The sequence below is a fragment of the Zeus faber genome (assembly GCF_960531495.2).
Source record: "Zeus faber genome assembly, chromosome: 14".
NCBI classification, from domain to species: Eukaryota; Metazoa; Chordata; class Actinopteri; order Zeiformes; family Zeidae; genus Zeus; species Zeus faber.
The window spans coordinates 17,854,216-17,870,283 of record NC_137200.1 but is presented as its reverse complement, the minus strand read 5'-3'; the positions used below and the strand labels follow the sequence as shown (position 1 = coordinate 17,870,283).

Here is a 16,068-nt window from a genome sequence, read left to right as displayed (position 1 = left end):
GTCAAAGAACTGGGTCCACCTTGACACTTGCACCCCTGCCAGAGAGTGTAGGTGTGTCACTTCGACACAGGTGTAGTAGGCGGCTTTCTTGTCCACTGCCTCAAACTCCCCCAGCTTGGGAGTAGCAAAAGACAGGAGGCTGTCCTGCTCCTCCTCCCAATGCATAGCAGGAGAGACCGTTAGTGAAGCACACACATACTCACACTCATCATCCCATTGGTCAGACAGAGTACGGTTCTCCATAAAAGCTCAATAGGGCACTGGCAGGGAAGCACCGAACTCATCCACTAACCTGTGTGGCAGCTACTGGAGGATCTGATGCCCTCCATGAGCTGCTCCACTGATGTCTTCAGCAGATGACCCAACTTGACATACCCATCCCTGTGCAAGCTGGAGCCCAGGCTGAAGGAGGAAAGGAGCCCAGAGTCCAGCAGAGGGCTCTCAAACAAAGGCTCCTCAAACAACCACATCCCAGGTGTAATTGTGACGTCACGGTGGATCTTGAAAACCTGCCATGACTGCTGCACTGACTGATAGAAGGGAGTCAGCCCTGTTAATTTATCTCCTCTGTTCACAGCAGGAACAGCTGCTTGTCATAAGTAAGGCGCCATGCCCGCCTCAGCAGCACCTTTGCTGTGTCCAGCCAACTCAGTCCAAAACTGTACAGCAGCCTCTGCGCCATCTGGAGGTGGAATGCCGTGACCCTGGATGTAATGACAATAAGGCCTTGTCCGCCCTCCTGGACTAGTAGATACAGGGCTGCTGCTCAGATCCAGTGCTGACCAGACCAGAAGAAGTTCACGATGGCCCTCTGGATCTCCTCTAGCAGGCCTCTGGGTGAATGTAGAATGGTTAGTCTGTGCCATAAGGTCGAGGAAACCAAGTTATTAGCAACCAGTTTCCTCCCCCTTTAGGACAACTGGGGTAGCAGCCATTTCCATCCGGACATTCTAGCACACACCTTCTCTACCACACCCTCCCAGTTCTGCATCTGACACTGCTCCTAGCCTAAAAACACCCTTAAAACCTTCATTCCTCTCTTTTCCCACCTCAGGCCCCTTGTTAAACTGGGAGTTGTTTTCCCCTCCCACTTTCCCACCTGCAAGGCCTCACTTTTTTCCCAGTTCACCTTAGCAGAAGAGGCCTTCTGATACATCCCTAAGCAAACAATCATCCTGGTTGTTAATGAAAACATTGACATCATCTCTGTAAGCGGAGATAACCAGAGCCGGCCTCTGTGATAGCCCCGGTAGGGAGAGCCCCCTCAGCCTGTTTCTTGAAATGTTTAAAAAAGGGTCTATAGCAAGGGAGTAGAGTTTCCCGGAGAGGGAACAGCCCTGTCTGATCCCTCTCTGTACAGGGAGTGGACGGCTCAACCCCCCACCCATCCCACATGCAGGATGCTCCTTTGTAAAGGAGCTCTACATATTTCAGAAAAAGCTTCCCAAATCCAAATGCCTTTAAGGTTGACAATAAAAAGCCACGGTCCACATGGTCGAAAGCTTTCTCCTGATCAAGGGATAAAATACCAACATCGATGTTATTGAAATTACACAGGTCAAACAAATCTCTCATTAAAAACAAATTGTCCTTGATAGATCTATCTGGTACACAATAAGACTGGTCTTTGAATATCAACAACTCTAAAACTCCTTTCAGCCTATTGGCTTTGACTTTAGATAAGAGTTTGTAGTCCGTGCAAAGCAGTGCAACGGTTCTCCCGTTTTGGAGCAAAGCCAAGTCTCCTTTCTTGGGTATGAAAGAGAGGGCTGCTCACTGAGAGGAGACTGGTAGTGCACCAGTCCGCACAGATTCCAGCAGCACCTGGTGTAGATCTTCTCCTATCAGGCTCCAGAAATTCTTGTAGAACCCCTGAGGCAGACCATCTATTCCAGGAGCACACCCAGACGCCAGCTGGCTCACAGCAGAGGCGTCCAAGGCGTCCTGCTCCCCGACCTCCAGCCGAGGCAGCCCCTGAAGAAGCTCGGCAGCACACTCTCGATCCCAGTCCTCCACCCTGTAGTGGGTGGTGTAGAAGGCCACCGCATGCTTCCTCATTTCCGCCGGGCTGGTGGTCACCTTGCCACCTATAAGACGGAGACAGGCCCTCTGTCTGGACTGCTGTACAGCCTTCTCCAGGTTGAAGAAGTAGGAGCTGGGGGCATCCATATCCCTGATGCTGAGGTAGCGAGCCCTGACCATGGCACCCTTTACTCTCTCCTGGAGGAAAGTACTCAGCTCCTGCCTCTTCTCCTGCAGCCTCCCACCAGCATGGGCGCTGCCGCTAAGGAGGCTTCCCTCAATGTCCCTGATGTCTTGCTCTAGTGTTTTTATGGCCTCCTTAATCCTGCTGGTGGAGTGAGCACAGTTCCGTTGGCAGAAGACACGGATTTGTGCTTTGCCTACCTCCCACCACTGACTCAAGGAGAAAAAGTCTCCCTTTCTGCTCCATCAGGTTTCCCAGAATAATTTAAAGCTACTGCTAAAAATGCCGTCTTGCAGCAACTTTACATTAAAATGCGATTAAGAAAAGTACTTGGTGCTGGGTACAGTGCATAGCTCCAGAGTGACAGGGTAATGATCTGTGAAACCTACCGGGTCAATGGAACTTCTTAGTAACCTGGAACTGAGTGAGTGATATGTAAAGCCTGTCCAGCCGAGCTGCACTGGCCTTACTGTCTAAAACCTTCACCCATGTGGACTGTCTGTCTGTCGTATGTTTTGTTCTCCATGTGTCCATGAGTTCATTTTGAGCTGTAAGTTCAGACAGACAGGTGGAAGAAACTGCAATTCAGCAATAGTACATACTAGTATAGTAGTATACATAGTAGTACAAGTATACATATACTAGTACTAGTATACATAGTACATAATCAGGCTGAATAAAGCTGTGGTGGCGTTTGTAAAGGAGGAGCGATTCGTCTTCCAGCTGATCGAGAATGGTGTCTCTTATTAATGACGCGTATCTTCAAGTGTCCCTGCTGGCCGTGGCCTCCACCCGGGTCACGGTGTCGGGAGTCCCCCCGTTTGTCCCCAGTGAGGTGCTGGAGCGAGAGCTGCAGCGTTTCGGGAAGATGGCGAGCGGTTTCTGCACCGTGAGCCTGGGATGTAAAGATGATAAACTGAAGCACATTCAGTCCCTGAGGAGGGAGGCGTTCATGGTGCTTAGCACCCCGTCCCTGGAGGTGTCATTTAAGATAAAACAGGGGGATGGTTACTATATGGTCAATTTAATTCCAGGGAATGTTAAATAGAGAGAGACGGGGACAGAGAGAGAATCATAAAACATAGAAAAAACAACAACTTTGATGCATTATAGAAAGAAAATAAAAGTGAAATGTTGTCTTTTTTCCTTAAGCTCCTGCCCCTTTGATTTAATTCATTTTTAACATTTTTGTTGGTCGATTAAAACAGACTGAACTACCTTCCTGCTTTGCTTCTCAGGGAATCATCCAGATTCCCATTAACCAGGGTCGATCCAGGTTCCGGATCATTATGAGTGATGGTCGGCACACCCTGTCATGTGAGTATCTCTTGACAACCTTTGCACACATGCCTTCAATCAAGGACACAGCAGCAGCAGGCAGCGGCAGGGGCAGCAGCAGCAGCAGCAACAGCAGCAACAACAGCAACAACAACAACAACAACAACAACAACAGCAACAACTATTGTTCGCCACAGAGCCGGGGAAACTATGGCACTGTCAAGCAAGTTCTCACCACTATTAGACCCATGACCCCGGTGAACACAGGGTTTCTTAACCAGGTCCTTGAGGTGCTTGGATTTCGTCCTTGGAATTTGAAGTCCTGGAATACCTTAAAATAGCACCCTTCTGTGCTGAAGGGAAAAATCTAAAAAATAAATATTTCTTATAATATAAACCAATAAATTGGCACATACCTTATTCTATTATCACACATGTTTTTTTTTATTCTTGTTTTCCTTGTTTGTGTAGTGAAGTTCTTGTTTGTGTATATATCTTCAGAGATGTAAGAAGTCATCGTGACTCGGACTCAAGTCGACTCGAGTTACTGTTTTGATGACTTGCAACTTGACAGAAAATAAATGCCTTGAGACTCGACTTGGACATGGGGTTAAAGACTCGTCACTTGACTTGATTTGAGACATGATGAAAAAAACAAAAAAACAAAAAAACAAAAACTACTTTGTTTGGGCTCGGTCCACTTGCCAGCTGTGCGCGCGTGGCTGCTTCGAACAGCAGCATTTGTTATCATGGGAGTGGAAGTGAAGCGCAGCAGTGCGCGTCCACATCTGCTTGTGCTTGCGCATCCGGTGTGAACGGGGCCGTAAAGCCATTCTGCTGCTGATTTGCAACATAGTGATATGAACGGTATAAAAACCTGATCGATATCTGTCATTATTTGACCATATCTGGATCGGCAGTAATGCAGCTGATATGTCCCGATTTTCTAAACAAGTATAATAAACAAAAAAACATTGATTATTTATTCTGAACTTGTCTGTTTTACTCCGCTTTTAGGTTACTCACCAAAATAAGCGCAGAAGTCCCACTTGTCATTATAAATCCATCCATGCTTGTTTACACTCATGTTTAGAGAGGACATGGCTCTCCAAGCAGTAAGCCATGCTGCATTCATGGGAAACTCAAAAAACAAATTTGTTTCGGAAGTGATGTGACATCACTTCCGAAACAAATTTGTTTTTTGAGTTTCCCATGATGATGCGTTCAGTTGAACGCATCATCAAAAATAGAAATACAATTTTTATTTAATAAAATCTCTTACAACTTTTATCCATCAATAATTTCTTTGTGTGTTTGTAGTTTTATTGATTTGTTTGTTTTTAAATTAAGTGTTGTAAAATATAGAAACTTGAAAGATTTTCAAATTGATAAAAAAATCTTTGCAATTTTTGACAAAATATTAATCACAAAATCGGGCTCGGCATCTGAGCCAAAAATCTGCCATGAGTCATGCTCCAAAAAATATATATAGATGATACATTTTTTCTATCATCTTATGATATATGTCGACATATCAAACAACCCTAATATTAAATATGAAATATTAAAATGTTCAATATTGCAATGTTCACATTACAAGTGTCAGTGTAACGTTACCTGGTATGCGAGCGCACACTGGGCATTGTCATGTTTGGATGACTACCCTGTCAGTCAAGCTCATCACTACCTGCTGTTTTTTCAACGAGAAGCACTCGTTACCCTCCCGCTGGTTACACACACACACACACAGTATGATCAAATCACATCATCATGGCGGCCCCGACTGTGCAAAGACTCATCACTTTGTCAACACAATTTGTGCAAGTCTGTCCATAACTTTTCTGAGATTTTCTGCAAACAGGCAGACGGTACAGGGGCGGAATGTAATAAAGTTTGATGTTTAGTCTCGCTGTCAGTATTTCACTGTTTAAAAGTGATGGGGAGGGAATATTTTTTGATTGAGAAGAAATTAAGAAATATATAAGCTTTGAAATCTTATAACCTTTTATACAGTAAAGTTATTTGTTTTTTGTTTGATTACATTTATATCATTGAATATCAATTTTTATTATACAAATTAAATTCATTGTCCTACTTTTTGAACAGGTTGGAGAGATTAGCACTCTGTCACTTGACTTGTCTTGACTTGTCCAAGGAAAAATGACTTTGGAGTCGCTTGAGACTTGGATAAGAGGGACTTGGTCACATGTCTGTATATCTGTGTATTTAATTTTTTTGCATTGCATATTAATATTATAATTCTGATTCTGATTAATAAGGGCGGATGTTACTGATTTTATTGGTATTTTTTTTCTCAAATCATATTTATTTCTTTCCCTCTTTTCCTGAAACCTTAAAATCATTGTGTTTGCGCAGCATTTGTGCTTTCCAGCCAGCAAACCAGTCTGGTGGAGGAGAATCTACTAGTGCCGCACTGTGTGTGCATGTTGAAGAAGATCACCAACCATGTCCTATCAGGTGGCAGGTAAAGATTGATAGATTTTTTTGGGGCTTTTTCCCTATCTTTCTTTCTTTCTTTCTAACTCTCTTTCTGACTTTCGCTTTCTTTCATTCTTTCTTTCTTTCCTTCTTTCTTCCTTTCTTTCTTTCTTTCTTTCTTTCTTTCATATGATTCTCGCTGGCCATCCTGCCATTTTCCTCTTCTTGTGTTCCAGACGTGCAATACTACTGTTGGACGTGGAGATAATAAAGTCGGCGGAAGAAGTCGGGGGGAAGATTGGTGATCCCGTCCAATTCAAACCGAGAGGTTATTATCTTCTTTCCAATTGGACGGGAAGAGAAGGTGTATTCAAACACGGTCGGTATAACTGATGTTTTGTCCTCCAGCGGATCAGAGCACACCTCCTCCCACGCTGGCTCCCAGAAGTGCCTCTGTCTCGCCATCTTCAAGCTACAACAGCCGTAAGCGTGATAAAAAAAAGAAAATTGCTTTTCATTCATGTATTTTTATTTTCGTCCCATCGGTTGTTATAGTTCAAAGGCACTATTTACCGAAAGACTATTGCATATATTTAGTGCCGTGAACCACTGACAAAACAGATTTTTACAATTTTTCTTGTTTTCCTGAGCATATTTGTCCCAGCAGAATTCACTTTTTCAAAACAATTAACACACAGGCCAATACTTTAACACGTTGGCCAAAATAATAATTTATTTTTGCAAAATGCACCAAAACTCATTAAATCAAACATTAATGGGGACATATTATGGAAAACTCAGTTTTTCAGTGCTCGTCCACATACATTTGGGTCTCTGATGCGCCTACTAACACACCAACTGTGAAAAGAGACAGCTCAGTCAGTTTTTTGTGAGTTCTGAAACGAGCCGTTCAGCTTTGTTGCCCTAATATACGACATCACAGTAAAATACGTCACTTCAGTAGAATTAGAACCGCCCCCCATCTTAATAACTCCAGCCACGGCTGGAGCGCGACCGGATCGAAGCCAAGAGCTAATCATGGGAAGTGCTCTGTTGTCTGCAGAGACCAGCACAAATCTTTTCAAAGAAAGAGGAATTAATACCAACTCTCCATGACAAAATTGCAGATGATGGAAATGTATTTAAAAATTAATAATGCCCTTTATTTCTTTATATGTGTGTGTGTGTGTGTGTGTGTGTGTGTTCACGGTAGGTTGACTGTAATGTAGGCTGCAAAGCGCAATCTGCTCCACGTTTCTCCAAACCAAACCGTGATGTATTTATTTTATTTTCCGACATTTCCATAATTGAATGAAACAAAAAAGCCCCAAGCCCCGCTGTATTCCGCGGGGCTCCAAGCTCCTCGCTGTTCCGGACACCATGGTAAGGGCGGAACAAACTTTTAAATGTGGCATTGTTGATCTAATATGAGTGAAGATTCAGCAACAGGATTGCTTATTTCAAAAAATTTATTTATTTGTTCAGAAACGGATTTTAATGTACTGATAAGGTGAAATCAGTGGAAGTTTACCAACTAAATACAAGGGAGCCCAGAGTTAAGCTCAAACCCCATTGGCTCATAGAACCCGGAACTTTTGCTCAAACCCCATTGGATCAGAACTAGGGGTCTCGGGAGGGTGGCTCCACCCACTGAAACAGCCTGTTTTCAGACAGGGTGGATTGGACGCATGTCAAAATGGCTCGAATGCATAATCTAAGTTGTATTTTCAGCAAAAAACTTTTAAAACATATTTTGCGACCTCAAGGGACCATATATTCCCTTGGTGAAAAGGAGCATAATAGGTCCCCTTTAAATACATGACCCAAAGTGTATGCTATTGAAATGCTATTGCAATCAATCGTTACACAATGGCCCAATAAATACCAACTCCAACTATCAATATACCCAACATGGTTGACCCCCTTGTATAGGTCTGTGCGAATTGATACTATAATTAAAGTATGAACACTGTACCATAAAAGTCCAGTAAACATGTCACAGTACGGGCTGTATTCTTTTCTCCTTAAATGATTTCACCAAAGATGACCAATACAGAAAGAATGTCACTCAAGACCAAAAATGTCCTGAAACCAAAGGCTTTATTTTTGGTTTCCGATTTTGGAAACCTTTACAAAACCTTTATCCTTTACGAACTCAATGATGCTGTATAAACTGAGAATGAAAATAAAATCCAGCAAGCTGGATCCAGCGAGGGAAGGATCTCTGAAGCCCTCTCCATCTTTGACCCCATCTTCCTCCATGGGCCCCTCGACTCCTTTGTCCTTACTTGGTCCGTTCTTGAAAATGGCAACTTAGAGGTGAGGTCCTTGATGCATGAATAGGGAGTGATAGCTGATTGAACAATTGTGCGAAGACATTTTTGCACACGTGCAGAAGGGGTCCTCGTTCAAGAGAGTGAGATGTATCAGCCCTGACCAAATGTGTTCGTTTATTATACACGATTTACTTAGTTTTGGGTCTTCTGTAGGGACTGTTCTGCAAAAATGTGCTCCGCATTTGTGATGAGAGTGAGAACTTACTGTTCTGCTAAAAGGAATACAATTGTGCTCATTACGTTGTGATGGAGATCCAGTGCACCCCAGACAGTTTCAATACAAGTGTCTGAGCAATCGAGAAAAACAGTAATAGGGTACATTACCCTCAAATTACATTATGCGATGACAATGCCCAGCCAACAGAGGGAGACAACCACTCATTTGTGGGAAATGGACTTTCACGTCTGCTGGCATTGCCCTCAGTTTTTCCATATGTTGCCATGACTCGGACCAACGTTAAATTTCGATTTCAGTTATCTTTAATATTTACCATCTTTAATTAATCCATCCCCACTGTTAGAGCTAAATTAAAATAGGATTATTTCTTTTATAATGAGATGTGCATGGACAGAAGGGTTTCTCCAGGGATGTTCAAAAACTGTGCTTGCACCATGTGTTACTTAAGTCCGCCTTGTTACTTGTGCTACAGTAAGTGTAGCGTTGTGTACATTATCCTGGTCTTACATTTCGCACCAAGGTCCAGAGAAACTAGATTTTCTGCCACTGGTTTCCTTGATAAGATGAAAAAATAGTTTGGATGCACTTGGAATTTTTTTAAGGTCCATGTGTCACATAAGCAAAGAAATGTTTAATGCTTCAAGCCAATCCCACCAATGCCAGAATACAAAGATAAATAGCAGGGTTCTTAATGGGTTTGAATTTGGTGCTCAGAAATTAAAGAACTGGAATGACTTGAAAAAGTGCTTGAAAAGTCATTGAAAAACTGTGATATTCCCCAGGTTTTGTTAATCAAATCCTAACGTAATAGAAATTTTCTAGAATCATTTTTATGATATAGATGATGGGAAAAGTAAATTTAATTCAGCATGGTTGGAAATAGAACTTTATAAAAGCAGATGACAATGACATTAAATATATAGATACACCAATATAAATAATAAACATGAGATTAAGATTATTGTGATCTTTTTTAAATTAAAATACAATATAATCTTAATCTGAAAATGTACTATATTTGTTTTGGGTGAAGTCCATGGGATTTAGAAAAATTGTACTTAAAAAAGTACTTCAAACTGCTGACATTGAGGCGGCCAGTAGCTCTGAAAAAGTTACAGTAGGTGAAATGTATACAGTATACAAGATATTTCAAAAATACATGTAGCTATCTGTGAACTGCTTTATTTACCGCCAAGCTCTCAGGGCAGGGGTCTTTTATTGGCAACGGCAGCAATCATTTTCCCACTGGCTTCCTAGTTTGGAGTATTCAATAATTCACAAGCCCCTCTGTCCTATTTCGCAGAATTTTACAATGTATTAGGACCTTCAAATAATGGTTGGTTACCTGCCAAAGGGGCTGGTGTTGTGAATCATTCCTAAAGTATCCGGTTACTTTACTGCATATATTTTTTTATGAGCTCAGCCTTTGCTCAGTCAGCTGTTCTATGTGCAGTCGTTTTGAAGTCAAACATTGATTTTTCTGTGTGCCAGAAACATACACGTTAGTTCTCTGGTCACTGTGTGTGTGTGTGTGTGTGTGTGTGTGTGTGTGTGTGTGTGTGGGTGTGTGTGTGTGTGTGTGGGTGGGTGGGTGGGTGGGTGGGTGGGTGGGTGTGTGTGTGTGGAGGGGAGAAGAGGGAATCTCTAGTTTACTCAGCAAAGGTGAAGCCCCTCGGCATTATGGAGCCCACCAGGTTCCTTCCTTACTATCTCACTTATTCCCTGCAGATACAGATAACACCTGAAGTATAGATAGATGGATAGATAGATAGATAGATAGATAGATAGATAGATACATACATAGATAGATAGATAGATAGATAGATAGATAGATAGATACTTTATTCATCCCCTGAGGGAAATTGCAGTGTCAGCAACAGCTTACAAAAAAAGGACAATAATATAAATAAAGCAATGGAATTAACAATACAGGACCAAAATGGCAATATATGTAAAATAATGATGAACAACAAAATATATAATTTATAAAGTAATATTTTTATAACTAAAAAATAACAGAAAAACAGTAAATAAAATAAATTATTAAATAAACAAGTGACAAAGAAAAAAATATCAAACTAATGTTGTCATATACAATAACTAATGAAATAGTTGAACCAGAAAGCTGAAGCTAAAAAAAATGGTAAATGTGCAATTAACCTGTGGCGTTAATACGCCACTTTAATATTTAAGAATTAATAATTAATAATTGTCTCGTTATGGGCACCCTCATTTTATTTTGTTGATGGAAACTAATGTGTTTAATATAAGTGAATCAGTCATTGAGTGTCGTCAATCAGTCTCATAAGTGTGCGGTTTATTTCTCTTTCAGGGATGGCAGTAACTACTTTGAGCGAAATATCACAAAACAACGTCCTTAATAATAAAAGAAGCATTTATTTATTCCAAAATACTTACAAATAAAATAACATATAAAGAGATGGAGAATAATGAATTAAATAATAGAAAATCAATAAAACAGATATGAAAAGCATTAACAAGATAGAATCATCACTGATTTGGCAGTAGTGGAGAGAGTGTGTGATTGGGATTTAATGGAGGGACCAGGAGGGACCGGAAACAGTTACAAAAAGGAAATTTGAGACTCCTTGGTTTCAAATGCGTGTTTTTAAGCCAGTCCCTCAGGTGACATCATGCTCTATGCTCTGGTGGCCGTTCAAATTTTATAAAATCGTATTTCATACACTATTTAAGTATTTATTTTGCACAAACATTTCACCCTCTTCTCAGATAAAAGTCAATCTAGTGATTGAACATAGTAATTCGACTGTGTCCTGAAATTAAATCATCATTGGGGAATGATGTTTTCAGCTGGAAACATCCAGCCATTGCATACTTTTTAACATAGCACTTATGATATGTTCAATGAAGAATAAAATTGGTTAATAACAACTTGGCTTAACAAATTAATACTTGTACAAATTAATACTTGTATTAATAAAATAAAAAGATATTAAAACACAACACTTAATTTGGAGAATTTAGAAGGCATGTTGCATGAGTCAGACACTTTATGTCAGGGGATACTTCTTGTCTATGGCCACTTGAGGGCAGTAAAGGTCCATCAACTAAATACATTCAAACCAAGGCGTGGGGATCTCCGCCATCCGTTGGCGTAGAAGATGGGATTTTAGTCCACTTGGATAGAAACATTTTTAGCTTAAACATAGCTTGGTTACAGATTGACTTGATCAATGACTGATGTAGATACCGTTCTTGTTTAAAAACAGAATTATCTTAGAGATCTCCTCTGGACGTGTTATGCCGAGTTCAGACTATGTGATGCTGGGCTGATTTTCCGCTCCCGACAGGTTTTTGGAGATTGCTGAGAAATGTCCCAGATCAGAGGAAGATCATAGCGCACTTCTGCTCACGATGAGCGTGTGGTGTGAACTGCTCACGATGAGATCCGAGCGCTCCCTGAGCGCTTGCCGACGCCGGCGAGATATCAAGCAGGTTTAATATCTGGTCGTGTTGGGATTGAGTCAGGTGTGATTCAACAAGCTACAGCCAATGAGAGCAGACATGGGGTGAGGGGGTGGAGAAGTCGAGAAGGTGAGACGGAGAGACATGAATGCACTGAGCAGCAGCCAAAAACACACAACATACCTTTTTTACTTTTCTTCTCTCGGTTATTAATAAAATTCTTATTTAAATTCTGCTTTCATTCTTTTTTTTTTTTTTTACAGTGATCAGGAATATAGTAAAGAATAAACAATCCTGGTATTGGTGTTGTGGCATTTTCCAGTGTCAATTCTCACGTGTGTTTTCGTGACAAAACGTGGGGATTCCTCCTGGTGAAAGATCTTGTAATGTGTGACCCCCAGTTATTTTGTGTGCAAACTACAAGCTCCCCGATCACAAGACAGAAAGTTGTGTAGTGTGAACTGTACTGCAATCTGACTGGCTTCGGCGAGCGACAATCGGGGGGCGATGTGTGTATGTGAGTCTTTCTGATGACTCACGGGGTGTGCAGATTTTGAATCTGGGGTGGTGCTTTTCAGGTGTGTATTGAATGTCAAAAGGAAACAGGGCGAGTAGGGGCCGAGTTCACATTAAGGTTTGTAGCCCTTCTTTGGGTCAGTTGAGGGGTTTCACATCTGGTGATTGATTGCCTTTCAGACTTGTACCGATTTCTAACCAACATTTGTGGGTTTACCCACTAAAAATAGGCGACTGACACCTTTCCCATTGCCAGGAGAAAGACAGTTTTTTCTGGTGTGTCACGTTTGATGTCATGAACATATCGGTAAAGGGGTGTGTCATGGTTCAAGTGTGACCCGACTGTCCTGTTCACATCAGAGCCGATTGGCGGTGGAGCCAATTAAAACCCATCTCTATTGCAGAGCCATTTGACCCAGGACTGAAGTCCAGGTTTTACCTTTCCCACTGATGACAAATGCCAGATGTTAGCGGGTGTTCCGGGGTTTTTTTGGTGCACAGAAGAACAAAGGTTTATTGGTGGCCCCTGGGGCCGGTGAGGGACACAATCCAGATGCCTAGGCTGTAATCCTCTTCTCAGTAGGTGAGGATTACTCCATACTTATGTGATAAAGTCCAGAGTCATGAATGAGTGTTTGCTACAAACCTAATGACAAAAAGCATTACATATAAGCCAACTTTTTTTTCTTTGACACAAATCAATAAAAAAATAAACCGAAAATTGAAAAGTAAACAGAATGGCAACATTTTAACCTCAAAAACTCAAAAATGAGTTTAAGTATTAAGACCAGGAATACCACAAAGAGGACATAATACCAGGAGACTTCCGCTTCATTTAATTGTTCTGTAGATAAATAATTTGATTGTACTGATCTTCATGACCGAAGCTTTCAGATTGTATACTTGGTTTTGCTGGCACTGGCAAGCAACAGCAATTGAATGTATTTGTGTTGCACATGTGTTCCTCTTAACGCTGTTTCCAATGTTTCCACTTTTCCCGGCAAAAATGCACTGATCCGACACAATACGCGAGCAAGTGAGTAAGTAAGTAATTAAGTAAGCAAGTGACTAAGTAACTAAGTAAGTAAATACACAAGTAAGTAAGTAAGTAAACAAGTGAGCAAGTGAGTAGGTAAGTAAATACGTAAATATGTAAGTAAGCAAGTAAGTAGGTAAGTACGTAGGTAATTAAGTAAGTGAGTAAATGAGTAAGTAAGTAAGTCATTTAGTAAGTAAGTAAGTAAGCAAGCAAGTAAGTGAGCAAGTAAGCAAGTAAATACGTAAGCAGGTGAGTAAGTGAGTATGTATGTATGTAAATGAGTAAGTAATTAAGTAAGCAAGTGAGTAAGTAAATAAGTAAGTAAATACATAACTAAGCAAGTGAGCGAGTGAGTGAGTAAGTAAGTACATAAGTAAGTTATTATGCAAGTGAGTAAGTAATTTAGTAAGTAATTTAGTAAGTAATGCCACGGGCACACTACATGACTTTCAAAGTCATGAGATCGCTGTACTGTTCACACTACACAACTTTCTGTCTTGTGACCAGGAATCTTCATCAGTCTTGTGGTTTGCACACTAAATGACTGATCGGCGACAGGGGTTTCACACATTACAAGATCTTTCACCAGGAGGAATCCCTGACGAGTCTGTCGGGTCTCCAAACTACGTTTTGACACAAAAACATACGTGAGAATAGACACTGGAAATTACGCGTTTTCAAACTCCAAAAACCTGTCTGGGAATGGAAAATCAGCCCGGTATCACATAGTCTGAACTCGGCATTCGTAAGTAAGCAAGCAAGCAAGTGAGCAAATGAGTAATTAAGTAAGCAAGTGAGCAAATGAGTAAGTAAGTAAGCCAGTGAGCAAATGAGCAAGTGAGCAATTAAGTAAGTATGTATGTACGTGAATAAATGATTAAATGAGTAAATCTTTATTTGTAGCACTATTTATAGAATGTTTTAAAACATACAGGTACAAAGTGTTCTATAGGTAAGTTGCAGGTACCATAAAGGTACACTCAATTTAAGAAACATTTCAAACCAGACAGTGGGCACAGAAAACAAATGAAAAATAAAATAAAATAAAATAAAAGACATAATAAGATATAAGACCAGTACAAATTAATACAAATGAAGAGGACAACAACAACAACGAAGGTAATGCTTTATAAAAAGGCTAACCGATAAAAACGGGTTTTCATCTGGTGGCCATGTGATTTGATGTGTAGAGGGAGATTGTTCCAGAGGCATGGCGCCAAAAGACTAAAGCACGATCACATTAATTGTACGCAATGGTAAATAAACCAGAAATTCTGAGAATTTAGGCAATATGAAGCTGAAAAATGTACTCTAACACAATGAAATAAAAAATGGCAGGATAATGGAAAATAAACCTGAAAATATTTGAGATGTATTGGTTACTGGCATCAATACCAGTAACCCTCCCTCATCTTAATAAGTCAAATTCGATTTCTGAATAAATGGTGATAACACCTTTTATCCCTTTTATATTATTTTCTTTAATTTCATTTATAAACTTTTGAGCAAATTTTTCTCACTTTCGCTCTCTCCTCTCTCTGCCACTCTCCATCTTGTCATCTCGCCCTTCTGTCTCTTTTTCCTCAGCTCCATCGCTGTAGCTCCTATCTTCGCAGCGTGTGTATGAATATTGATGTTAATACGCCTCGCCCGGAAATAGCTGCTCTATCTGCGATTTCCCCAAGGACTCGTGGCATGTGCACACACTCACACACATGTTTGCATTCAGGTGCGCCCAGAACACACGCACACACTCTCAGCCATAGACACTCCACACTCCCAGTCATAAAAGTGTTGATGGTGGATCATCCATTTTATACTGGTGCATTGTGGGAAAAGCAAGGCAATGCCTTGAGAAAAAAAAAATGACAAGTTAGAAATTGACAAAAAAATGTAAGAAAATTTACAAATAAAGCTTTGGCGCTTGAATAAATAACAGGATTCTAACCAGAGATGTGAACTGGAGCTATTGTGACTTGGATTTGAGTCAACGCCAGTCTCTGTTTTGATGATTTGCAACTTGACTTGACAGACAATAAATGACTTGACACACGACTTGGACTTGGAATTTAAAGACTTGTGACTTAACTTGACTTGAGACGTGATGACCTTACTAGGTCCTTGAGGTGCTTGAATTGTGTCCTCAGAAATGTAAATACCTTGAAAATAGACCCTTTTGCAACCTAGATTATGTCAGAAATGTAAGTACCTGGAATACCTTGAAAATAGACCCTTTTGCAACCTAGATTATGTCAGGGAAATTAACATTTCATCCAAAAAGACACTTTTAATAGTAGATGACAATGAGATTAATAATAGATGTATAGACAAGTATACTAATATAAATAGTAGACAATGAGATTAAGATTATATTATGTTTTAATTCATAAAGGTCACATAAAAAAACCATTATATTTATTTTTGCGTGAAATAAATGCATTTTCCCTGTGGCAGCCCTCCGCACAGCACATTAACATAGGGAAAGCATTGTTGACTTTACTTCTAAAGTTATTTTTATATGGGTAATCTTATTGGATTTTTAAATTAAAACTAACATTTTACTTTTCTTCTGGAAACCAGAGAGTGAACGTTTAAGCAAGCAATTTCATTCATAATTCAAGTGGTCAGC

General features: G+C 40.4%; 1 protein-coding gene across 1 annotated transcript in view; it reads left to right on the top strand.

The window, feature by feature from the left end:
* LOC307240303 (replication protein A 70 kDa DNA-binding subunit-like) overlaps window positions 1-16,068 on the top strand; it is a 53,204-nt gene that overhangs the window by 852 nt on the left and 36,284 nt on the right. Inside the window, exons 2-5 of the mRNA XM_080014046.1 lie at window positions 3,445-3,523; window positions 5,861-5,969; window positions 6,160-6,251; window positions 6,332-6,406. Coding sequence (XP_079870172.1) covers window positions 3,496-3,523; window positions 5,861-5,969; window positions 6,160-6,251; window positions 6,332-6,406 — 304 coding nt within the window. The 5' untranslated portion in view covers window positions 3,445-3,495. The remainder of the gene's footprint in view (window positions 1-3,444; window positions 3,524-5,860; window positions 5,970-6,159; window positions 6,252-6,331; window positions 6,407-16,068) is intronic.